General features: G+C 34.0%; 1 protein-coding gene across 1 annotated transcript; it reads right to left on the reverse strand.

The window, feature by feature from the left end:
* Positions 1-1,690: 1,690 nt before the first annotated feature.
* Positions 1,691-27,695, reverse strand: LOC129224729 (uncharacterized). The gene is made up of 7 exons (XM_054859277.1): positions 27,538-27,695; positions 24,541-24,587; positions 20,522-20,629; positions 16,154-16,198; positions 10,213-10,278; positions 3,246-3,314; positions 1,691-1,795 (listed from the first exon to the last, which is right to left on the reverse strand). Exons 1-6 carry the CDS (start codon positions 27,689-27,691, stop codon positions 3,258-3,260), a joined length of 477 nt encoding a protein of 158 aa, XP_054715252.1. The 5' UTR covers positions 27,692-27,695; the 3' UTR covers positions 1,691-1,795; positions 3,246-3,257.
* Between the last annotated feature and the right edge of the window lie 48 nt (positions 27,696-27,743).

The raw sequence follows: 27,743 nt of genomic DNA on the forward strand, positions 1-27,743 counted from the left end.
ACAGTTATAATTAGGTTGGAAACCTTTTCGCATAAAGCATTTGAGTATAAACCGTACCAAAGAACGACTCATATGTACATTTTGTACATCCCAAGTAACACTGAAACGTTACGACGACACGTTGCAATTAGTTGAAACATCGTTACCGTTTTCCACACAACGTGATATCACGTTGCTTTATCGATTCGTTACAAAAAGCGTAATTGTGAAACGTTACATCACGTTGCAAGTTTCTTAATTTTGTAACGTTGACAAATACAGTTGCAAAAGAAACGTTACTTATCGTTACTTTTCGTTGCACCTTGCCTCGTCTTCGGCAACCTCCGAATCCTAGTGGCCATTTTCAGTAAACAACTTCTGGCTTGCTATGCCGCCATTGTTTGCAGCTTCGCAATCGCGATCTCTCATCACTTTTAACGGTAAGTACTTTGTATTATTGTTAGTGTATTATTGTTGATATACTTATTTAATTTTAAAAAAGTGTTATTACATATTTTTATGATGCTAATGAACTGCCGTTGATCGGAGTTTGAGTATTTTTCCCACCGTACTTTTATTTATAATATTGTATGAACGAATAATGTTAGAAGTTTTTATTTGAGTATTTATTCATTGGTTTCTTAAAAAGATGCTGAAGCTTGGGGAATAATTCCATTAATAAGCTATAAAAGCGATAAATGATACCATTTTTTACTCATTTAATCGGCTTTTTGCAGAATGATTTTGACAAAATAATTGTAGCAATTTTTTGAAAAAATTTTTGTCATGTAACTGAAATTATCTTTAGTAATAATACTTCAAATTTTTGTTAAAGCACTGATGTAAGAGGATTTTTCAAAACTTTCATGCCTTTTGAAAAATATTTCTGGAGTTCTTTAGTAATAATAATTATTATTTTTTCAAGGATTTATTTATGAAAAAAGTTTTTATTTAATTTGCAGTAATATCGTTAATTTTGACTATTAATAGAACTTTAATTGATGTAAATTCGGCTATGATATATTATGCTCTGTTTATTTTTAAATGTCAGGAGTGCTCTTACAAAATATTGTGAATGAAGCAACAGTGTGAGAATACTCGAACGCCTTTAAACGGAATGAGACATTTTATAAATTAAAAAAAAAAAAAGAAAAAAAAACAAAGATTTTATAAAAGTATACTAACGCTAATTGCATTAACAAAAAATACAGAATACTTACTGTATCAAAAATTAAGGGTTCAATAAACCCACCTCCATTCTCACCAAGAAAAAAAGACTTTATTCAAGCTTTGAAAAAAAAAAATCTTAATACAACGTTTAAAAGCAACGTGATGTAACGTGATAAATAAAGGTAGATGTAACGCTTCAAAAATCGTTGATGTAACGACGTTACTGAAACCGTTGATGTAATGTTACTAAAACCGTTGCTTTTGCGTTTTGCAACGAGACATATTTTCGCTCTAACAACGTTACCAGTAACGTGATGTCAACGATTCAGAGCAACGTGATATAACGTGATTTATGTTACTTGGGATGACGCTATTACCATCTGTATATTATTTATTGCTACCCCCGTGTCTTTTCTAAGCTCAGTGTATTTATTTCAAAGGATGTGTTATTTTTTGAATTGTAGGTACTTCTTTAAGTTCGTTTTTGAGATAAAACTGGAGACTTATATATACTTAAAATAAGAGCAACAATTTCAAAAATGCAATTTATTTTGCAGGTAATAATTTCCTCTTGTATTTCAATCAAGCTGAAAGGCGTTTTACAATTTCAGATGGATCTTCTAAGCCTTAAAACAGGTGTGGAAACCTTTGTATAAAAATGAAATCAACTATTAAAAAGGTAAAACACATTATACATACATGTAAATACACTAGAATAAAAACTTATTCAAATTATACGCCCACCTCAAGCAAAAGTTGAGCTTCGCTGGTCCGGCCAATTAAACGATTCCATTTGTTGAAATAGGGGTGAGGAAAATCGGCTTGAAGGTCAAAAGACTTAATGGTAGCCCAATTCTGTGCGTAACAATTCCTCTTCTTACTGATTGCTTTCCCTTGAAAGAAATGGAGTTGCTCAAGGCCATAGCTCAATTTCTCGAAGGCTGACAGTTTGTTCTGAAATTTTATTCCAAACAAACTTGCTCAGTTATAAGGTGTTAAGGGGCTCCTGAGCATTGCAAAGCGACGTTTTGTACGTTAGAAAAGTCCCTTACAAATTCGTGATCTCTAACTATTATAATTTGCTTTTCTTTAACACGGGCTTCAAGAGAGTTGGGATTAGGGGGACCATCGCTCAATTAGAAATCCCCTATATCTGGTGTTCTAATGAGTTAAGAAAGTTGGAACAAGCTCAATCTGAAGTAGAAAGAAAATGTTTATCGAATGACATAAAATATTAAGGAGCGTGTGAAGTCTTTCACCCCTTTAATTGGTAAATTATGTGACATACTAGCTTAAACAATTAATTGCAAACAAACTAATTCGAAATTTTTAAAAAATATGAATAATTACAAAGTAACTAATTTAAAAAAAAAAAACAGGTGCAAAACTCCAGGGCTCAAAGTAATGTTGTGCAAAATGTCAAGGCTGTTGTTGGTATGACGTCTCCTGTGGACGCAGGCACGTCGCAGACATCCTTTCACAATTTCTTTGACGTTACTTTTTTTTTCCTTAAATATATGGAGATAAAGTAATTACCAGTGAGAAGAGATAAAATGGAGGGAGTGAAGACTTTCTTACGTGAACCAAAGACCCCAAGTCACGTGATAGATTTTACAGCAAAACGTTTTAAGAAATCGTTTTTTTTTCGCCAGTTTTTCGCAAAACGTGTCAACCATTCGCTGTTGTTGAGTCATGTGACTTGGAGTCGTAGCCTCAGCTTTTGCTAAGCGAATGATTGGACTTGCTCCCTCTATTTATATTCCTGCTCTAAGGTAATTACAACGTTCGGATGTTCACTTCCTTTTTTTTACCCCATTCAATATGAAACACTCTGTACTTTTTTATTTTATATTATAGTATGAGAATTACATAGACTATTATAGTACGAGTAGGGGAGGAGGGAAGCACCAAATAAATTTCATGCCTAGTCAGTCTCATCAAAAGTCAGGATGAAGTACTGAAAGTCCTACCTTCCCCTTCAACCGCTAAGGGGAAAGTTGAACAATTAGCATTTTAAAGTTTAAGTTGGATGGTGCAAAAAGTATCATTTTTCGTATAAATTAACTAATATACTCATCATGCTAAAAAATACTTACGTTTGATTAACCTTATAAACATTGATTTGGAAATGTTTGGCAGGCTGATATATGAGGTCCAAAACAAACCTAAAAAGAAGAGAAACTAATACTTTTAATAAAACAATTGACACACACTTAAAAACACAAACATGCAAAGAATTAACACCCAAAAACAGCATTAAGATACGGCAAATGTAGCAATGATAAAATATGGTCAGACAATTTAATTTAAACGTTGACGGTATCTTAAAACAAATTCATGATAAGACTTTCTCTCTCTTTCTTCTTTTTCTTTTATTTTTCTTTCTTTTTTCTTTATTTCTTTCTTTCTTTTTTTTACTTTGTTTTGTACCGATTGCCCAGTCCGTCCCTGTGGTCCATTGGGGGAAACTCGATGGTGCAAGACCCATCCATACTAACCGTGCATTTGGGAGTCTTGTACTCGCTCGTTAAATTATCCTAAAGGATTCATAAAAAGGTTAGTATTTATTGAAATTTGTATGTGCAATGTGCTTTTCCTTTTATTTATTGTCACATTTTTGTTTAGTGTTGTGTTTATACTTGTGTTTAAAACACATTAAAATTGAGAACGAACCGTTCGATTAGGTTTAGAACTCTGTGTGTTTTTTGAACTAAAACTTTGAGTCATCTCCACGTTAGGTTTAACTAGCGTTATTTTTTTTATTTGCAAAAGAAAATAGTTGGTTTATTGACATTAGTTTCCAAAAACGTACAACGTTTGACGTTCGTTAAAAAAAATGTCAAACATAACCACAGAATTTGTACAAATTTAAACTTGCAAAAAAAAAATTCCACCGTAGCTAAACTAACGCAGATAATAAATACAGCGCTTTTATAAAAGGCATAGAACTTTGAAGCTTTTAATTTCAACGTTGAATATATTGCATGGTTATGTGTTTTCATTCTTCTCCATGAATTAAAAAAAAAAAATTCTGTAAAACAAAGTGTATTTTTTAGTTTAATAGTTCAAATTTTTTTCACTCTGCATTTTTATTTTCTTAAACAAATATGTACCCATCCCCCAATAAGTATTGATATTTTTTCTTCTTCCACTTTACATGTAATGTTTCATTCAATGTTATAATTTATACAGTTGCTCCCAAAAGTGTTCGTACACTTATCATTTTCAATGAAATATTGCTCTATCCATTAGTTAGAAATAACATTTTAAAATGGGTAAACAATATTACAAAACTACTTGAAATATTTTAATAGCGAAATAAAATATGATTTTGAAGAAAAAAACTAATCAAAAAGAATCAAGAACTTTATAGCACAAAAGTGTTCATACAAAATATTTTTAAATAATTGTTTAGTAACCTTTTAAACAAACCGATGAAACTCGGGGAAAAAAAGCGCTTGATGCAATAAAAAATAAATGCAAACCGCTTATGACAGCTTTTAGTTCCGAAACGATAACCTCTTTTTTTTTTTTTTTTTTTTTTTTTTGTTATGCTCGTTGGTGGCAGGAATTGAAAAGGCGTACCTCATGTTGTTTATATAATATCTTTCCCTTCTGCAGATGTTTCTAGTAAGTGTTTATGTTGTATCAATATTTCATTATTTGTGAAGTCTGCTTTTTATGTTTTTACTTGCATGAAGCATGAGGTAAAGTAAATATCGATTTAATACAAATCATTTTAAGTTAGAGAAAATCTTAATTTCCGTAAATAACTCTATCTTTGTGCTTGATATTTCAGCAGAATATTTTCAATATTTTTTTTTCAATTTTTCCGCAAATTAAATAAATTAATGAAAATAGAGTTTTAATTTTTAACCTCGATTAAAAAAAATACATATATAGCAGCATGTTTTGAAAATAATAATGATAAGCATTTTTTGTTGTTTATTTCCACACTTAATACACTAAATTTATAAGTTTTTCTATGTCAATTTGTGTTACATGATTTGTGATAATTTTAAGTTTTCCTATTATACGTAGCTTCTACGGCAAAAACTAATGCAGCATTAATTTTATTGCCATATTTGCCGTTTCAAGGTATCGTCAAAAAAAAAAAAAAAAAAAAAAAAAAGAGAAATCCGGGTCTACATAAAACCAGACTAAGAAGCATTTTATAGATGAACTACCAATCAATCCAAATGTAAGTTACAATTGTGATTTTTGCTGGATGCGAAGTAAAATATCTGAAATTCTAACCGATTAGCTATACTTTAATTGAAAAATTGAAAGGATAATAATAAAAAAAAAAAATCCATCGATATTGGTCAACTCGTTCTCAAGACACAAAAAAGGAAAAGCACTATGTTATTGGGTTTCCCCTGTCTTTGGCAACTCTTCTCCCTTGGCATGTTTTTTATTTACTGCGTGAAAATTACATATTTTAGAAATCAAATATGCTTGTGGAAAAGGTAATACTTCCTTGGTAATACTCCCTCCGTCTCAAACTAGTAGAGCGACGTTTGAATATTTTTGCACCAGTGATTAAATCTGACGATTTTATAATTTTGTTTGAATATTTTCTAAAGATTTCAAGGTAATATACTATCAATTAATCGAGTGTTGGAGCCCTGGATTTTGACTCTAATTTGGTAGTGGTTTAAGGAGGTAAGGCTCGGTAAGTAAATGTTGCTTATTGATAACATAACACAATAAAATCTCTGAAAAAAGTAAAAATAAATCATAATCATCAGTTTCAGTAGTACTTAATTTGTTAGTATCTTAATAGAACTAATTTGTGATGGAGGGAGTACTTTAGAAAACATTTGTCAAGAAAACTGCAAATCTGAAAACGAAAGTCGGGATAAAACGATGTATTTTGGCTGTCGGCAGAAATGAAAAATAAATTAAAAAAAAAATCACAGATCAACAATTGTCGCACCCTTGATTTTTTTATAGCTCAAAAAAAAAAAAAAAAAAAATCACGACTTGATACGCAAAGGAATTAACTAGTTTAGCTGAAATTCGATAAATTAAAGAAACTTTAATTCAAGAACGCTATTCAGAAATTAATTTCAGATACCAACTGAGAGAAATCATTGTCTGTCTGCCTAAATAAAAATTTTGCCCATCCGCTGTAAAAACAACTCACTCTTGCAATCTGCTTTGAAAAATAGCTGTCACCGTCGAAATAATCATATTTTGAAAAATATGAAAATGAAATCAGAAGCTATTTAAAGTCACAAGAGAATCGTAGCTTTTTAACTAAAGGGGAAAAAAACTCAGATTTTGAAAGAAATTGTGGAAAAATACTTTATTTCATAAATAAGCTGCTGCATTTAATCGTAAAAATTTCCTCGAAATAGTGAAAAGTTCAATGTGCATAAAGACATACACCCACGGACTTACACATTTATTTATTATACATATATTTTCGTTTTAAAGCTCTTTTAGGATGGATCCAGCATCATGGAGATAATCAGAACCAAGACAGACGAAGATTTGTTCCATAATTATAACAATATTCAGTGTTCGTATATTACACATTGATTTCATGTTACACATGTTTGGAAATAATAATAAAAACTTAGGGGTAAAAAGCAAAGGTATATTTTATAATTATTTAACAAACATTACACTAAATTAATTTTACCAAAAGATTTATTTCACATCTGCATTCTTTTACGATTTATGTTTTCAAATATATTTTTTTAAATTTTGGCAGACAATAGTTTTTAAAGTATGAAATATGTAATGCATGCAATAATAAAGTTCCTGTATTAAACATACATTTTTCCAAAAAAGCATTCTACATACAAGCAAAATTAATAAAACAAATAATTGATTGCAAAAAGAAAAAGGTAAGCTTTTTCTTAAGATTATATAATTTTAATTTTCTGTATCTAATTTTAGAACAAAGATATACTAACTTGAAGTTGTCCATTTTATTGTACTTTTTCTTTGAAATTTGTGGTATAAGTTAGATAAAAATCCTTTTTCTGGAATTTTTTTATGCGATGCAATGAAGAAGATAATCCCCAGCAAATTTCTCCCGAGCAAATATCGATGTAACTGTGCATAAAAGTGGCACATGATTTATTTTTCCAGAACCCAATGTCTGCTGAGGAAGTAGCACTTTTATAATCTCAGTAGGGCAGGGCGATGTAGGAATTTCTACATCGTGATGCATCGCCATCCTTACATCGCGATGTAGTTCAAACAGTTTGAAATATTTTTTCCGCTTTAGGGGCATCCCCCCCCCCCTCCCTCATTAGGGGAGTTTTCCTTGCAAAAATCCAGGCTTTTGTCAGATCTTTTTCTAATTTGGCACATAGCCCCTTTAATCACATGGGGTAGTACCCCATATGAATGCTACCCCATGGGAAACTATCCTATGTGGATTTCCAGCATCAAAGGTCATCTGCGCCGAATCTGGAAAAGATCCGACGAAAACTGGATTTTTATAAGGAAAACTCCTGTGGGGTTTGGCATACATAGCGGGACGAAAACTACAATATGGGAATTCCCAAGCATCAAAAGACAAATGTACCAAATTTGGAACAGATCATACGAAAACTGGGTTCTTATTAGACCCCCCCCCCCTCCCCCCCAACACACACATGGTTTCCCATTCCATAGCGGGACGAAAACGGGAATTCCCGAGCGTCAAAGGTCATCTCTGACAATTTTGGAAAAGACCTGATAAACCTGGTTTTTTATAAGAAAACCCCCCATTTGGTGGTTGTCTCCCATAGTGGGGCGAAAACTACTTTATGATAATTCCTGAGCATCAATGAAGGAACCTCTATGCCAAATTTTGGAAAGATCTGACAAAAAATGAATTTTTTTCAAGGATAACCCCCATCTGTGTTGCCCCCCCCCCCCCCCATAGAGTGACGAAAGCTAACCTCCGTGAATTCCTGAGCATCAAAGAACCTCTATGGCAAATTTAGGAAAGATCGCACAAAAACTTTTTTTTATATATAAGGAGAACCTTTAATGCAGGATTGCTCCCCCCCCCCCCATCATGGAGGGTTGAAAACTACCATGTGTGAATTCCCGAGCATCAGAGGACCTCTGTTCCAAATTTGGAAAAGATATGATAAAAACTGTTTTTTCAGAAGAACCCCCCCCCCCCTCCGTATGAGGGTTGCCCCCATAGAGGAACGAAAATCACCCTATGAGAATTCCTGAGCATCAAATAAAGAAACTATGCCAAATTCGGAAAGATCCAACAAAAACTGGATTTTTTGTAGGAAAACTACCATAGGGGTTGCCTCCCCCCCATAGAGGGACGAAAACTACCGTGTGTGAATCCCCGGGCATCAAAAAACCTCTGTGCCAAATTTTGGAAAGATCCGACAAAAGCTAGATTTTTTCAAGGCCCCCCCCCCCCCCCTTATAAGTGATGAAAACTACCCAGAGTGATTCTTGAGCATCTAAGAACCTCTGTGGCAAATTTAAAAAAGATCGGACAAAAACTTTTTTTAATACGGAGAACCCCCAATGCGGGGTTGTCTGTCCCCCCCCCCCCTACATAGAGGGACATAAACGACCTTGTGTGAATTCCCGAGTCTCCAATAACGAACCTCTGTGCCAAATTTGGAAAATATCCGACAAAAATTAGATTTTTTGAAGGAAAATCCCCATTATGGGGGTTTAATTAGATAACATAGGGAGTATAATCTGCAATGATTTGTTTTATCTTTTTTAAGAAGTTGTTTGTTTGCATTTTTACATAAATAAAAATTTGCTTGACATATTTTATGTGCCTCTTTTTCCCACAATTACTTGTCTTTTTTGATAAGTGGGGTGGGGGGGGGGGGGGCTGCAGGCCCGGTATTTCAATTTTTTCCCAAATATGGCAAAGATACTGTACCCAATAAAAATTTTACAGAAAACCAACTAAAACGACGGCCAGTCATGTGTAAAAACATGAATGTTCAAAAATCACGACGGGAGGGGGGGGGGGTCAAATTGATCCCCTGTCCCCATAAATGACGGGCCTGTGAAAGTGACTATACGCATTAAAGTGGGAAACTACGGTGGTAAGATTCTGAAGTTACGATTTGATCACACGCGCACGAATCTTATAAAATACAGTCGAACCTCGTTATAACAAACTTAAAGGGACCATTAAAATCGATTAAAAACGTGGTTCGTTTTATCCGAAAAACAATAAACAATAAGACAAGGATTGCAAAAAAGTTCATTTCAGCAGTTTTTTGTTTTAAGCGTGTTCGAATTAACGAAGTTCGACTGTATTCTCAAAAAAAAAAAAAAAAAAAAAAAAACTAATGTGCTCAAAGAAAAAAAAAATAAAAATAAATTTTCTTAAAAATTTACGAAATTAACGTCCTCATATATGACGAAATTAATTTGCCGAAACTAATGCTCTCAAAACTACGAAAATGATTGTCAATTTGACGAAACTAGAATGAAGAAATATTTCGTTACATTTGACGAAATTCGCATACTCAAACCACTAACAAAAGCAGTTTCTTCAATTTGACGTATTGTTCGCTCGGGGCATATCCCTGGAAGTGGTTTCGTCAAATTTGAAAGTCCATTTCTGAGAGTGTACCTGCTCGCTTCATTAAACATTTGTGTCTTATGAGTCTTCTTTAAATATTTTGAAAAACCAACTAAGTAATGAAAGTATCTAGTTACTCGTACATTAGCTATTAAGTTACTGCGGTAAATAGGGTCACCGAGGGTCAAGGACCCTTGTAAATTTGGTCATCCCCCCCTCCTCCCCACCAAAACTTCTAATACTCTGATACCGAGCCGAGCCCTTAGTTTCCGGTTAGATTGACATGACCTCTCTTCGGCCTTGTCGGTAAAACTATACAGATGTATGATGTAAAACTTTCAGTTTTATTACTACAAGAACGAAATTACTTTATTGGTTATAATGGTTGAAATTACGTCCCCAAATAATGTCCCCATTTGGTTGCGAAAAAAGAAATAAAACCTAAAAGCTGTGGACCACATATTTCGTCATTGCCGAGCATTAATTGCATTTTAATTTTTTAAGAATTAATAATAAAAAACATTTTTACTCACTTTAGCCCTTTCCACACCTGGAATTTCGTTTTTCTTCTCTGGGTCGTCACTAGTGTACATTTCATTCTAAAATTAACAAAAATATTTTTACGCAACAACTTCATGATGAACAGATGCAGTGATTTATTTTTATGTTGCAAAGATTTCAATAAAATCAAAATATGTAACTATGTTTCCTTGAGTACTAAGGCTAAATAAATATAAATAAATACTTAGATGATAAATCTCCAATAGCAAATTTATTGTTTTCCCTCTTCAACTTTTTTCAAAAATCACGTTCACAACCATTTCTCCTTCACACATGTATATATATATATATATATATATATATATATATATATATATATACAGTCAATTCGCGATAACTCGAAGTCCGGCAACTGGAATATTATTATAACTAGATGTTTTTATCAAGTCCCGTCCTTTTGTCTTTAATTCCATGCTAATTGCTCTCAATATCTCAAAGCTAACTTCCTTTAACTCGAAGTTTTTCAAGGATAACTCAAAATTTATTTCGAAAGAAGTAAATAAAAAGAATGAATGAAAGAAAGAAACAAGTGACTATATGAGAGAAAAATTAATTCACCTTCACTTGCAATTAATTCATACAGAAAAGACATCTAAAGAAAGAACACCTGTTGAGCCAATGTGCGATAAAAGAGTTACACTTGTGGAAATGAGTTAGCTTGTTTTGTTTTGTTGAACTGTACTGTTTACACTTTGACATGTTCTGGACTGCGAATTTGCATTTAAGCTGTCAAGTTGTCAAAACTGGTTGTACCTTTATTCAAAGGCTGTCCATTGTTAAGATGCGTTCCTGAGAGACAGAGGGAGTTTTCTTTACTAAAGATGTCTAAGCAAGTACCGACTCTCACGTACGTGCTCCGTACTCACTCTTTCAGTGATGTTAAAAGAAAAAAAAACTTCAAAAGCGGTAGAATCCATGATTCCGAATTTGAAACGAATGAAGATGTGCACTTTCCTCTGAAGTAGAATCAGCTCTATTCAAGTGGTTCCAGCATTATCGAAATTAAAGTAATGCTTTTGATTTTTTTCTCTCAATATTTTTGAATAAATTGTGCATATTGAGCTTAAAAACTTTTAAGTTCTGTAATTTTGTCTGTTATACGTACATATTAATTAGAATATTCGACGGTTTTTCTTTTGAAATGTCGAAAACCGAAACTAATGGTAAGTCAAACTTTCGACAAGTCGAAGTTTTCCGTTGGTCCCTTTAGATTCGAGTTATCGCGAATTGACTATATATATATATATATATATATATATATATATATATATATATATATATATATATATATATATATATATATATATATATATTAGGACTCGACCGATGCATCGGCCTGGCCGATGCATCGGCGCCGATGGTTCAACAATTTAGCCATCGGCATCGGCATCGGCGGCCGATGCTAAATTGCAGGAAACATCGGCCCATCGGCCTTAAAAACATTGAAAAGCCGATGGAATTGGCCGATGTTTTTGAAAAAAAAAAAGACCTTTGATGATTATTGATTACCTTTTACAAAGTAAAGGTTGTTTTCATATAAAATTGTTTACTAAATTTCTGTATGAATTTCTATTTTAGTCACCCCTGAAAGAGTTTTTAATACTGCATTCAGGTACCAAACAAGTTAATTATTTCGTTGTTTCTTGCTATTGGATGTATGTATCTCTCATAAGTCAATAACTCCAAAATGGTAAACTGTAGAAGGATAAGTTTTCGCATGTGGGGTGTGCGTACGTTCCAGTTGTGCACTTCCCTTTTTGTTTTCGATCGGGTGTTCTGAAAAGCCTGTTTACTCATGTTTTGTGGCTATTATTTACTTATTTCAACGCAAAACTAATACAGCGTCTCAGACTGATGATCATTTGGTGATATATTGCAGAATTGGAGACCATGGAAACAAATATGAGATGGCGAAACCGGTTTTTGTGTCATTTTGTTAGATTCCCGTTGAGCCGACGGTAATTTTTAATTTTTCGATATTTGTAATATAAATCACAGTAATGCAGTCTTTTCTGTATTGCTTCGACGGAGTTACAAGTTTGGGGCCCGTCGAAATACATTTCGGGGCCCTATTTCTCTATCACAGAAGTTGTAAAACATTTATCATTTGCATTTTTGTAACTCCTACGGTGCCCCTATGGTTATGGGGTCTCTCGTGCAAGTGCAACATTTGCTATATTTTAAATCCGCCACTACACGTCAAAACAAACTTGGGTGCAAGTTTTGAAAGGGTTTATTCTCAATGTTTATGATTATTTTGAATTCTATTTTTTACGACTATTTTTTGAATTTCCGAGAACACTTGTGTGCCCCTCCTCCCACTTCCTCAATTTCTGAAATTAAACTCTAGTTGTACTTCCGAGTTGTTTAAAACTAACACCATTCATAAAATTAGAGATTTATTTTTCTTCAAACTTTATCTATTGTTTAGAAAGAATTTTGAGCATTAATGTAAGAAATTGATTAAAGACGTTTTGAATGGTGATATAAGTTGTAAATCGAAGGGACTTTTGAATTTTTTCTTCGGAAGTGCTGAAATAGATTCAAAAACTCTTCCAAAGCGTTGATTTTAGCGGTTCTGTACTAAAAAAATTAGGCCGAGGTTGGGGCCGAAGTGTGAGTCACTGCAAAATCAGAGGGTGACCCCCCCCTTCCCATTTTGTAATGCGCCATCTCTTTTGTATCATTAATAGCGATCGATTTTTTTTTTGTTGTAAGTAACTATTTTTATGTATTTATATAAAATCAATGAATAAGTTATTTTCGTTTTTTATAGAAAAGTTTCAAGGATTTTCTATTATGCAATTTTTTAAATTTCAAAAAAAATATTGTTAAATTGAACAATTTAATTTGAACTTGTTTGTAAAGCTTCATAAAAGATTAAATAATCAAATTGTTCAATATTATGTGTGCCAACATCAGATCAAGTAGTATATGTATTCAGTTATTAACTTGGTGTAAATATTGAGTTTGTTTATTGTAGCTGCGTTTTAAGAGCCTCGCTCTTTTCATGGCTATTTTTTTTTCCAGCAAAATTTATGTCACTGTTTTAGTTTTTTGAAAAATGCAAAATTTTCTATTCATAAATTTTAAATAACTATAAAAATATTCCTATTATGATTTAGTATTGTAATTTATCTGTTACCTTTTTTGTTTAATTTGATGACTAAAAAATGTCTACGTGCAATCTTTCGAATTTAATTGCGTAATTTGTTGACGGTTTCATAGTTTTATTCCTAAATTTTTTTTGAATGATTTAGCAATATAATTTAATGTTTTTTTAACTATGTTTAGTGTACCTAAATCCATACATCATTACAATATTACTGAAATCTTAGTTATATGTTCAATAAAAAAAAAATCAATTGGTTATTAAACAGTCTCTTTTTCTTTTTTTTGACTGTTGTTCTTTTTCTTTCATCATACAGCAGTCAAAAAAGGAGAAGCATAACTACACCCTATACAGATTGTACGTACTACAATCCAAAAGTTCGGGGACAAGCTGTATAAAACCTTACCTAGAATAGTTCATATTACAGAAGCACATCCACCTTCAAAAGGTTACCTTGAGGGACTATGTACTTCTGCCAGTGTTCATATAACTTTTGGACACTCTCCTGGAAGCCATTTTTCGCTACCTTCTATGATACAGCTTTATCTTCTCCTGACGGAAGAAAGCGGCGTCCATGCAAATGTTTTTTTGCTGAGAACAGGTAAAAGTCACACGGAGCTAAGTCCGACGAAACGTAATGTTAATTGTTTGTCATATCAGAGTACTGACCAATCGAACCGTGCATCCTCAGCATGAAAGTCGCATTCTTCCCCATGTTGAAGTTAAAGCAGCAGCGCAAGAGGCCTTACAGGAGGTTGCGAAAAATGTCTTCCAGGAGTATTTCTAAAAACTATACGAACGTTGGCAGAAGTGCATAGTCGTTCAAGGTGACTATTTTGTAGATAGATGTGTTTCGGTAATGTGAACTATTCAGGGTAAGGTTTTATACAACTTGTCCTCCAACTTTTAGATCATACTACGTACGTATGAGTTTTCAACTTACTATTTCATAACGTTTTTGAGTGACGTAAGTTTACGCGCATGAAGACATCACAAGAGAATTAGCGGTGATTAGCTGAGGAGGCGTTCAAAATGGATATTTCGGTCATCTACATGTTCTTAGGTACATATGCATGTACAGATGTGCCGAAAAAACTTGTGAAGTTTAAATTGGGTGTTCGTAAAATAGAAATTTAGATCAAAATCTGATTTTTTTTTGTGATTACAATTCTTTATTCGTAGAAAGGAAGTAAAGTGAAATAAATCAATGATCCTTAAAATCCCTGACAATTTTATCAATTTATTTCTGTTTGATTTTTTTTTTTTTTTTTTTGCCATCGGCCAACGGCATCGGCCATCGGCAATCGGCCATTTGGAGGAAAACAATCGGCCATCGGCCATCGGCCATCTTTGAACAATCGGCCAACAATCGGCATCGGCCCATCGGCCAAAAAATGCCATCGGTCGAGCCCTAATATATATATATATATATATAATTGGGACGAATTCGTAGCTTAATATTTCGTTCCCATGCTTTGTGCAATGTATATTTCAGTCAAAAATTAATTAATTAAACAAATTAATGAATGAAATTTATATAAAAACAAATAAATAATAAAGAGTTTTTGTGTGTAAAATAAGAAATAGCAACTTCAGAAAGACAAATGGCAGATTGCTGCAGTAATCCGTAATTTGTGCAATTTGACGCTGTTATTTCTTATTTTACCTTTTATGCACGAAATTTTTTATTCAACTTATTTTTGTGTGTATGCATGGTAAATGCAAAAAATCCTTTGACGAATGTTTCGGGGAAGTTTTATTACTTTTAGTAGTATTACTGAATCCAAGACATTTGGAAAAAGAAAAAAACTGGAACAGATTTTGATTGATGAAATCAAGTCAATTTATTCTGAAATTGAATTGAAATTCTGATATTTAACTAGTATGGTCATGCCAATAAACATTTACTGACATCAAAAGGCCTTTATTCATTCAAAGGCCTTTTATCATTGCCTTTAGAATATTATGCTTGACGAGCATTCATTTATTTATTTAATTAAATTCCATAGAATTGTTTTTCTCTTATGACTCCCTAATTAAAGTTTCTCCTGTGTGATAGAAGAATCACAATTAAGTTGAAATAGAAAAAATATTTACACTTTGCTGATCTACTTGCAGGGAGTTACTTCACTCTATTAAAGCACTGTTTTCGCGCAATTGTCCGAAAACGAAAGTTTATCAGAGACATATCGTGAAAAGGAAACCGTTTGCAGTGATAAAATAGAGACTAAACAGTAACAGATTAAAATTAAGTCCATTTCTAATAATAGACTAAAGTATTTCAGACTGAGATGCAGCAATATGCTAAATGTAACGAACTAAAATGTTGTTTCTTAATGAAAAGAGTTAAGCCCATTTAAGTTTTACTTATTTATTTATTGTTTCCATTATTTTTCAATTAACTACCATACTTAATTTGTTGTTGCCTGATTGTTACTTTTTAAAGCCTACCAAAAACTAAAATTCCTGAACAAACGTTTAAGGTGTACGGTTACTATGCTTCACCAAAGAAAATGAAATATGAATTTTTAACTATCAATTAAATTCAACGAAGTATTTTAGTCGAAATTTCAATCAGTCACAATAACGATAACTTTTCAATATTCATCTTTTTTCTATGAAATTTTTGTAAGTTATAATAAAACAATGTTTTCTTGACAAGAGATAACAATGTCAAGATGTAGTTTAAATTTTGTTTAATTACTACCAGAATTTATTCACTACTCAAAACGCGCACCAGGTATAAAAAAATGTAAGCCCAAAATTTACTAATCACTGAGTAGAGATTAAGGAATACTTACAATATAATTATTGAAGTTGTCGAGAATTTGATTTCTGCAGCGATCCTGAAATTGAAATGAAATATATCACTTCCATTGATGCTTCTCTGCTTCATTCAACAAAGAACAGTCAAAGGATTAATTTTATTTATTCGTTAAATAAAAGGTTTAATGATTTGGAGGAAGTTTTAATACTTTAATATTATAACTGAAAAGAAGAAATTTAGAAAAAGAAAAAAGCTGAAACAGATTTCATTTGCAATCAACATTATTATTGTAAATTACTCTTTTATCTATTACTTCGCGGCTACTGCCCACTGCTCTTTGCCACTCGCCAACTCCCGGAACTCCTTACAGTTTAAATCAGGTCGTTTTGAGATGGCATTAAAATATTTAGCCTAGATTTTGTACTAACACATTTACAATAGCTTCACCTGTATCCAGTGTAAATTTTAACCAAAAGAAGTGCTGGAAACCTATAGTCTTCATATCACATTTTCATACTTAAGCAGTCTGAATTCCTCTGTCAGATATGTAAACATTCACCTAAATTTAAACAGAAGTGTAGGAGTTCAGCTCCTGTGTGCTCCCATGCAAATAAAGTTCTGCCTGTATCTACGTATCTACCTACCTATCTACACTTACTGGTCAATGAAATAGAAACCTTTGAGAGAAACTTTTTGCCTTACTCGCATTGTGCAAGGGTCTGGAGGGAGTATCATGATATGGAGCAAATTCTGTTAGCATGGAACACTGCTAAAACTACAGGTTGCATTTGGCATTTTTCAAGGGTGAAAAGCTTGTTCACCAGCGGCACTCTTTACAGTGCCGAAATTGCACCCTTAACACGGGCGAAAAACCGGCACTCTTCACCCAGCGTGCACCGCGGTGAAAAACGGAACCCTATGGCAGAACATTGGCACCCTCTGTTTCCTGTTGCTGAGCCCCCCCCCCCCCCTCGGTTTTGTGTGCATTTCCGTAAACAATTGTATACATTATTATTTATTATTTTGAGTTATAAAAAACTAAGTCTTGGTACATTTTCCACATTGAATAACTCTGAAAATGATTAAAACTTGTACTTTAAGGCATTTGATCACATTTCAACTTCCGAACATAGTTTAGAATTGTTCATGACTTAAATTTGTCTGCCGTGCATTAATTTTCGTACATCCGCTTGGATTGCTCAGTAATTTTAATATGTTATTGACATTTACTGCAGCACGATCGTACCGAAAATGAAGAGCGTAGGTACTATTTGTAAATCATTTACACGAACAATAAATATTCAATTATATTGCAGTTGAAATAACTTTTCAAATTTCATCTAATTTAAGCGTTTTGAGTATTAAATGTTACTTATCCGGTGTTGACAGCTATTTTTAGGTAAAATTTATGCGTGATAGAAATAGCAAATGTACATAACGGCTATAACTGAAGAATCAACGTACCTTTGAAACACTTTTAAATCTGTTCGGAAGCCTTAAAAGCTACACTATGATCAAATGCCTGTACTTACGCGAAACTTTGAAGAGTAAATCGCAGAAACTTATGAGTTTTAATCAAATTTCGTACTTCATTCAATGGGAAAGTGCATGTGCGTAGTTATTCTTGCGTCCGCCATTGATTGTGGTTGAATGATGTCAGAGCGGAGAGCGCATGCGCCAGCATTTCACCCATGCATTTAGAAGATCCGTTTTCACATTTATTAGCGTCATTCACCTTGATCACATTTCCTAGCCTCTATTGTACCCTGAGGCCCCGTGTTTTCACCCTAGGGAGCCAAATAGTTAGTCAAAGGCACCCGTAGTTTTAACAGTGAAGTAGTACCCTGGTATTCCCGTGACCGTCGCCGTAACCCCTAGGGATGATCACGGTATTCCTCGAGGGTAAACAAACAGCCATGCGATGCCTAGATATACTATGGCAGATGAAGTGCATCATGCAATGTTGCATTTTTATCCTGATGGCGACGGAAACTTTATGGATGATATTGCAACTATACATCGTTCCAGAAGTGTTGTGACTGATGTTCCCTGAGCACAAATCTGACTTCAAACATCTTCTCGAGCCACCGCATATCCCGGATCTTAACCCCCATATAAAATGTGTGGGATATGGTGGAAAGACGCATTCTACAGCACTCTCCTCCTCCATCTACATTCTACATGGTATTCTCTGGATATAAATGCACTCCAGAAGCTTGTAGACTTGGTACCCAAGTGAATCGGAGCAGTTATCCATGCAAAAAGTGGTCCAGTGAACTATTGATCTTGGGTTTCTAATTCATTGGCCGTAGAGTGTAATATGTATGCCACGGAACCTTTTCATTAAATTTTCATCCACTTTCTGTGCTTTCTTAACTGTTAGAATTTTTCTCTTCCTCAACCCACCTTTTAGCGGGAAGCCTTAGGTTGTACCACTCGTGGTCCCAATGTCCTCCAAGTGAAACGATACCTCTGGGGGTGCTAGTACTAGGTAGCTATTAGCTCCTGGACTAGTTCAAAATTCTCACTAACTGTTCGATCCGGTGATGGTGCTGCCATCTATCGGTATATAAAATAATGGAGGCAAGGCACTTAGTATGCAGTCCTCGACATAAATACAGTTGAAGTCAGTTGTGACTCTGAATAGAATAGAATAGGTTGTACCACACGAGCAGTCCACGAAAGTGGCCTTGCGGTATGGTTGGCTTCAAAGGCAGGCATGGTCTTTGGACGTGGTACATTGCGTCGGGGAAAGTCGTCAGCACAGCTTGGAGTTAACACTTTAAAGTCGAACCTGGTGCACCATGAAGTACAGTATGAATCGCAACTTGTTGATGTGCTGTGGTTTCCTTACTGGTAATTAGTGATGTGCCGGATCATTAAAAAAGTAGATCCGCGGATACGGATACGGATCTCAAAATTTTTTTTAACCCAATTCAACTAGCCAAGTGTAAAATTTGTTACGGAAGTTATTCCCGTCAGAATAATGGCAGTTTCTTCAAAAAATGTCAACTGCGGCAAAAATATAATCAAGACTATGAAGACTCTTTCGACTCTTTAAAGAAAACTCTGTTGAAATTGAGGCAGAGTTGGAAGGAATGGGCCAGTTTAATGCTTAGATGGAATGTGAAAAATTATTTCTGGCTTACTCGGTAGGTGTAGGATACAGGAGCAAGAGTGTAGAGCTGCTACTTGACAGGCTAGAAATAATTTTTAGCATTTTATTTCAGCATAAATGCAGCGCTGACCCATTCCACCGAACTTACTCCCAACGACGAAATACAGAGTCGGGAAGACCTTTACAAGCAGTAAATAGAGAATTTAGTCTCACCCTTTTTTTTTTGGAGGATGCCGAGAAAACAAAAAGAAAGAATAACAGATACCCCAAATCAATAACAAAAACTAATATTAAATTAAAAATTAAAAAAACAAAACAAAACAGGTCTCAGAGAGCCGACCTCATATTAAGAGGAATTTCGCGAGTCAGATTACACATTTGTTAACAAATATGAACTGACAGCAGTTAAAAAATTTCAATCATTGAGCTTTTTCTCCTTACCTTCCGACTATGAAATCACTACCAATCACGCGTATCAAGGCTTAGAATTGCATTTAAAATTTACTTTACAAGATTATAGCTCCTACTGTATGTAAGTTCGAAGTTTCAAATAAATATCAAACGCAGAAAACTTCGTTCTTTCAATTAAGGCCAACATAAAGTAGGCGTAAGAGTAAATTTTTACTACCATATTTGTGAAAAACGTTGAGTCGGTTTTTAATTAATATCTCCGGTAATTAAAGTTCTACAAAATCGAAGCCAAGATAAAAACACTTTCGATCAAGTCACCTTTTGAATTAAAAAGGAATTATCAAAATCGGTTCATCTGTTTTGGAGCTACGACGCCACAAAAAGACACACTGATACACACTTTCAAAACTTATTTCCCCTTCCTTTTTGCAACGGGGGGGGGGGGGGATACAAAATTGGCTTCTAAAATGATACCTTATAACTTAAATAGGGAATAAAACCTAATTTAAACTGAATTCAAGAGTCTTTTATTCAAATATTTAAATTTTTTTAGAATAGAAATGATCCGTTTAAGATCCGTCAAAAAAGTAACGGATACGGATACGGATCTTTAACTTCCCTCGGATATCCGCGGATACGGATACGGATATCCGGAACACCACTACTAGTAATACTGATCGACTTTTCGCTTGTTGGGCTAATTTTACCTTGAATATCCAAAGTTATCCCAGTTGACGGTGGTTTTATTTAGTGACCACTCGGACTTCGGAAAAAAAAGAGGCCTTCGCATTATCTTTTATGCTGTTAAATCTTATTCCAAAACTTTTGAGAGAAAATACTTGAAAAACGACTTTACATTTCAAGATTACTCACCCATCCTTCTTTGGGAAGTACGCAAGCAGCCGTAGCAGCATCAGAGTTCGCAATAGTATAATCCAGTTCAAAGCATTTCTCAACCTCTCCAATAAAGTAGCGCATAGTCTAAAATATGGAATGACGTTTAATTGGTTGAAATTTGAAAATAATGACGACAAGTAACAGCGGAAAGACAGAAATTTCATATTAGAAACGCATTTTTGAATCATCATAACACTGTTTTTCTTGTGTGCGAGATAAATAGAAAAGTTCCACTATATACACAAATACAGATCCAATTAGCGCGGAACGTCCAGAGGCTCCCCGAAGGGAAGTAACTGTAACCGTTCAAAAACCTTTCTTATTCGGTATTATTTTGTCTAACTATTCGGAAAATTTGGAGGCAGCATTACTAAAATTGCAAATTTTTTTTTTAAAGTTCTAAATGGTGCCAAATGTATCTTCTCACTAGATATAAAAATGTGTTTGGTCATATTTTATCATTCGGTAGATTTTGGACTTTCATTCGGTTAATTAGTAATTTTTTACTTCCGAAGATTGAAGTTTGGGGTGCATCTGGAAACGATTTCACTATTAGAAATTTGAGAAAAGAGAAAATCAGTTTAAAAGTCAATAAGTCATTTGGAAATAACGTTCAAAAGCAAACTGAAATAATAACTAATAATAATAACAATAATTATACTAATTTGAATTTGTTTCTATCAAATTCAAATCGTCTATTTCGTTATCAAAATTAAAATAAGAACCCATCAGAAATGAAAAAGAAAACTTTCGGGGAATAATAAATAACGTTGAAATGTATAAGAAATAGCAGCGTCAAAACAGCACAAATTGCAGATTACTGCAGACACGTGTTTCGGAGTGACAGGGAACGCTTTTTTCAATACAAAAAGTAATGAACTTATGGATGAAAAGACATCCAACAAAACGACACACAACCGAAACATGTGTCTGCGGTAATCTACAATTTGTGCTTTTTTGACGTTGTTATTTCTTACTTTACTGTTCAGCACAAAGGTATTTATTTACCTTAACGTTTAAATGATTTTACCTCTAATCCAGTTGTATAGTATTTTTTTCCACCAAGTGTTTCAAGTGCTTACATGCACAGCATAATTTTAGTACGATATCGAAATCAGTTACTGACACGACGAATCTATTTTAAACAGTAAAAATTGAACTGGCCGAAATTCTTCAGATAGGCATGATCTCCTAAAACAGGGTCTCTTTTTTTTATTTATTTATTTTTTTTTTTTTTGACAATTGGAACCCTTTTAGAGTCCACTTTTTTCGTGGAACACTTAGTTTTTTCTTCGGTAGCAACATTCTAAAAATGATGAACTCGCAATTATGAAAATTGCAGTAGACCCTCGTTTTACGCGGGGGTTACGTTCCACGGTAATTCAGCGTAAATCGTAACTGCGTAAATTGAGACCTAATACTAGTGTTATATAGGGGTTTGGTTCCGTAGATAACAAAGTACTTCATTCTAGTGATCACTAATTGTATAATAAGTTTAATGTGTACTTATATCGACTTTCATGCACAACATGCATAAAGAAAGCATAAATTAATTTCGTGCTCTGTTTATAAAGAATAACAGGCTATGATGGTCTTCTGGCAGTCATTAAGAATTTTTCTCTGTAATTCTTTGCAGAGCATTAACGCATCCATGATCACTTGCGTGATTTCCATGATAGAATCTTCCTTCAGTAACAAATCAGAAAGATTATTTCTACTGTCTAGGAATGGCTCAAAATTTTCAATGTGAACGTTTTTGTTTGTGCGTCACCGACGAAGGTATCCTCGTTGGTTTTGGCCTCCTTTGTCACTCCTAAAAGCTCTTCTTCCAGTGAGTTCTGAACTGTGTGAATTTAATAACTTTACTTCTGGAAAGAGCTCTAGAACCAATCGCATAAAATGTCTCCAGTGACCCAAGCTCGATATTATAAGCATGCCAAAATGCAGTTGATTATGCGTAATCTGCAATCTTTAGGAGTTTGGATTTTGAAAAAGGGGAAAATTTTATCTGTTTGCTTTGCCGCATCCGCGTAAAACCGAAACTCATCCGCGTAAAATAAAATAAAGGTATTAAATCTTGAACCGCGTATAATCGAAACCGCGTAAAATAAACCCACGTAAAACGAGTGTCTATTGCATTTCAAATAACTTTTATTATCTTTAAAACATAACTTAAAAAATAATATTAGGCTTTACGTGCGAAAATTGAATTCTCATTCACATCTGGTTTAGAATTAAGTCTGTTGTGATAATAATTTTTGTTGACACAAAGTTGAGGATCAAAATTCCAACAGTAGATGCCAATAGTGAAAGTGCCATTAAAAATCATTTCGGATCCAATGTTGCCAATAACAGTTTCGTTTATGTACTGACATAAGCAGGATACCGTACATTGACAATAAGTAAGTAGTTAGTCCACAATTTCTTTTGATATTTTATCTACTGTTCATTCGAAAAATATTGATTTGAAGTAGTGATGTGCCAGATCGTCAAAAAAGTAGATCCGCGGATACGGATACGGGTCATTAATGTCAAGATCCGGATACGGATCTCAAATTTTTTTTTAAACCCATTTCAACTATCCTAGTGTTTAATCTGTTACGGAAGGTATTTCCGTCAGAATAATAACACTGCTTCTTCAAAAAATGTCATCTGCGGCGAAAATATAATCAAGACTATGATTTACTCTTTAAAGAAATCTCCGTTAAAATTGACGGAGAGTTGGAAGGAAGGGGTTAACGCTGCATTAATGCTTAAATAGAATGTGATAAATTATTTCTAGCTTGCTCGGTAGATGTAGGATACAGGAGCAAGAGTGCAAAGCTGCTACTGAACAGGCTAGAAATATTTTTCGCATTTTATTTCAGCATAAATGCAACGCTGACCCATTCCATCCAACTTACTCCGACCGACAGAAAACAACCGGGAACATCTTTACAAACAGTAAATAGAGAATTAAATCCCACTTTTTTTGAAGAATGCCAAGAAAAACCAAAATGAAGAATAACAGAAACCCGAAATCAATAACAGAAACTAATATTAAACTAAAAAAAAAAACATGCCGACCTGATATTGAGATGGATTTCGCGGGTCAGAACACACATTGTTAACAAATATGAACAGACAGCGGATAGAAATTTTAAATCATTGAGCTTTTCCCCTTATCCGATTATGAAATAGCTACCGATCCCGCGTATAAAGGCTTTGAATTGCATTTAAAATTTCCTTAATACGATTATAGCTTTTACTGTATATAACTTGGAAGCAAACAAATATCAAACGCAGAAAACTTAGTTCTTTCAATTTGGGGCCAATATTTTTAACGTACGGGTAAGTTTTTACTACCATAATTCTGAAATACGTTAAGTCGGTTTTTATTAATATTTCCGGTAATTCAAGTTTTGCAAAAACGAGACCAAGCTGAGAACACTATCGATCAAGTCACCTTTTGAACGAAAAAAGAACTATCAAAATCGGTTCATCTGTTTAGGATCTACGATGCCACAAATAGACACACAGATACACTTTTAAAACTTATTACCCGTTTCTTTTTGGAACGGGGGCTACAAATTGGCTTCTGAAATGATACCTAAAATTTAAATAGGGAATAAAACCTAATTTTAACGGAATTTAAGTCTTTTAATCAAATATTTAAGAATTTTTAGAATGGAAAAGATCCGTTTAAGATCCGTCAAAAAAGTAGCGGATACGGATACGGATATAGATTTTTATTTTCCCTCGGGTATCCGGAACATCACTAGTTTGAAGCCTCAAACGTCATTTTCATCGAGTTTTTTGGTTAGTAATTTCAATTTTACCAAAGACTAACTTTCGTGAAACCCTTGAAGGATCTGTTAATCCTGTTTATCTGTTTAATACAAGTTAAGAAACGCTGTCCTAAAACATTGAAGAAGGTAATCAAATATTTCAAGTCAGGATTTTTTAAAAATATGTACATCAAAAAAAAATTTTTTTTTTTTTTTTTTTGCACTCACCGTTTCTTCCATTTCTTCAAAGCAGTCCTGCATTTCCTGGCTTTTATCTGTGAAGAAATAAAACTTTACAGATATATTTTACCCATGAAATGTTATGGAGGAGGGATATTGGAAACTCGATTTCAATAATTTATTGATCGTTTTCTCAAACCGAAAAGATTTTTGGACGCAAAACATAAAACATTCGCCATAGTTTTAACTTATACATTTTCAGGTTCGTTATAAATCTGATTTAATATTCAAATTTTACTCGACGAAACAACCGAATTTCATACCTATGTAAATAGTTTTTTCGAAAAAGACTTTTTTGCGCCTTATCCGTGATTTGATTTAATTTTAATTGATCATTATATTTTTAAAGGATAAGTCTTCATATCAGTTGAACTGTATTAATTGATTCAAGTAGCTGCCTTTCTACCGAAATTGTGTCTAAAATAAATAAAGTATCTTTGACGGAGTCTTCCCTTTTATTTTGCTATCGCCGTTGATTTATATTAGCTGAATTTTTTGTAAATTATTTCTTTAATAATGTTTGGAAAATTATCCTTTTAATAATATTTCATAAGTAATCCCTTCAATAACATATTTTAAAATGTTTATCTGTGTGCAAAAAATAATGAATAGAAAATCAACATTAAACGCATAAAAAGCAATAAAATTTCGCTCAAGCTCAGACAAATAAAATCAGGTTTCGGGGATACAATAGCCTTTTTTTTAAAAAAATAATCCTAAAACATGAGCTTTTCGATGAAACTCAGAGTGACTGAGTAAATTAAGCTTTACTTGGAAGGCTTCCTTTCCGAAGTTCACATCATTTGCAGCGGGAAAAAGGCTAGAGAATCTTTCCTCTCTTTTCTTATAAAATGGGAGCGTGAGGCTGTTTAGCTTTTTGCAAACCTGGTGCGATCCCCTTATACGACACCCAGTATTTCATCTGCCACCAATAAGGCACGGATATCAAGGGCTGGGAGAATTTTGTAGCCCAGTTTCTTGCCAGATGAAGGCAATTGGGCTTTCTTTGATGCAAAACTGCACTAGGGATTTAATTCTTCCGAGTGTATTCAAAGCCAAAAGAATTCCCAAGAGATCTTTTACATACCGCGTAATCATACAACATGGGTGTGACGATTGTCTTCAAGTTTAGAATCTACCATACTAAACTTTGTTTGAAATCTGCTAAAAGAAAGCTTATAAGTTCTATATAAGTTCTTCGAGTTCTATATAACTAGGAAGTTACATGCAAATTCCATCAGAAGCAGAAAAATTCGTTCTTTTAATCGTTACTAATATTTTAAATGTACTAGTATGATTTTCTTACCAAACTTGCGAAAAAATGCTAAATTTCGCGGTTTCTAATTGCTAACTTTAGTAATTAATGTCATAAAGGTGAGATTTAGCTAAGAATACTCTTGGTCAAGTCGCCTCTTGAAAAAAATAATTATTATTATCAAAATCGGTTTATCAGCGGGGCGACAGACAGATACACGGATACACAAACGTGAAGCTTAACCTTCCTCTTTGCATGGGATGTTTAAAAAATGGGTTCACTGTAACCTCAAAACACTGAGGCGATGTCTATAAAAAAGTGTTTCATCACAAAAAAGTGAAAAAGTGAGCTAAAAGCGATGAAATGGAGGGAGTGAAGAGCAAAGAACCCAAGTCACGTGATAATTATAGCAAAGCATTGAAAGAAAGCAGGCCTCTTTCACTACTTTCACGTAAAGCCCTAGATTGTAGCTTAAGTAGCGGCACGTCCGCCATCTTGGAGTCAAACGATGCTTTCCTCTATGTCTGCTATGGTAAGCGTGTTTTGCTACTTGAATGTGGTGTTTCTTGATTGCGGATTAACATGGAGTTAATAAGAAACTCCAATCAAGAAGCAAAACACGCTACTTCACCATAGCAGACATAGAAGAAAGCATCGTTTGGCCCCTAGATGGCGGCCGTGTCGCTACTTAAGCTACGATTTAGGGCTTTAGTTTCACGCAAGACGTGTCAGCCATTCATCGTTGTTGAGTCATGTGACTAGGGGGTCTTTGTCTCATGTTTTACTAAGCCAATTATTGAACTTACTCCCTCCATTTACTAATTCCTGCTCTATGAAACTGACGGCTGATTCTTCTTTAGACAATTAAAAACCAAAGTATAGGGAAAATAATAAACACGGACGAACCCCGGAGGAGGGGGGGGGGTTACTCTATGTAAGTTATTTTATTCCCTTCTTTCTTAAAATTGCATGGAGAAAATAGCAGTTTCGTTCAAAATGAGATTATTCCAAATCCGTTTTCAAACAAAAAAGAATTCTTCCTCTATGGGCCAATCACAGAGTTGCTTTTTATCTTCCAGAATCCTTCGCCATAGGCATGTAATGCTGCCGTGGGAAAGGAAAAATAAGGGCAAAATTTGCAAATCTTTCATTTTTAATTGTTTTTGAATTTTTGTCATCTGTTGTACTGTTGTACTTTAGCTTTATTGTACAAGATTGCTTATTTTATTTTTGCTGAAAATAAAGCACGTATAAAATGTCAAATTCCAACCTTTCATTATTGTTGGTATTCAATCCAAAACGCGTTTCTTCTAATGTCTCAAAAACTCTTTTCTGCTGGTAATGCACTTTACCTTTTCACGGCTGAATAGTTTTTAGCTGTTTTGAGATAAGTGATTTGTCCACACCTTGCTTACTAAAAAAAAAGTTGTTTTGTTTAAAATTTTTAAATTCATCAAAGTAATTAATTGATGCTGATAAGTAGTTTTACCGCGCAAAAAAGGTACAAACTTCCAATGCAAACCAAATTAAATAGAACTTAAAACTAACTATTGTAGGGGAAAACCTAACCTGGCAGCATTGGATCTGAGTAGCTGGGGCGGTAAGGCTACCACGGGCCAGAACACCGAACACGGTTGTGGTGTTTTTTGTAGAAATTTAAACCCCAATTTGAAGAAATGTCTTCTTCAGAAAGTTAAAAAGTTGGAAGAAACTTTAACGTGAAGACTTACCACAAGTGCAGCACTGATGATTAAGACAAGTGTACATCGCTTCCCCCTTGTCTTTTGGCTGTTTTCTTCTCATTCCTTGCCCATGAGTCGGCGAGATAGCGTAAATGCATAACACTACTACTAAAAAGCACCCTACATGCTTAAGGGACGCCATTTTTTCCATGGGCAAATCTAACGAAGTAAGCCTTGTTTTAAAAGCTGCTTGT

Source organism: Uloborus diversus, chromosome 6 (genome assembly GCF_026930045.1).
Source record: "Uloborus diversus isolate 005 chromosome 6, Udiv.v.3.1, whole genome shotgun sequence".
Lineage (NCBI taxonomy): Eukaryota > Metazoa > Arthropoda > Arachnida > Araneae > Uloboridae > Uloborus > Uloborus diversus.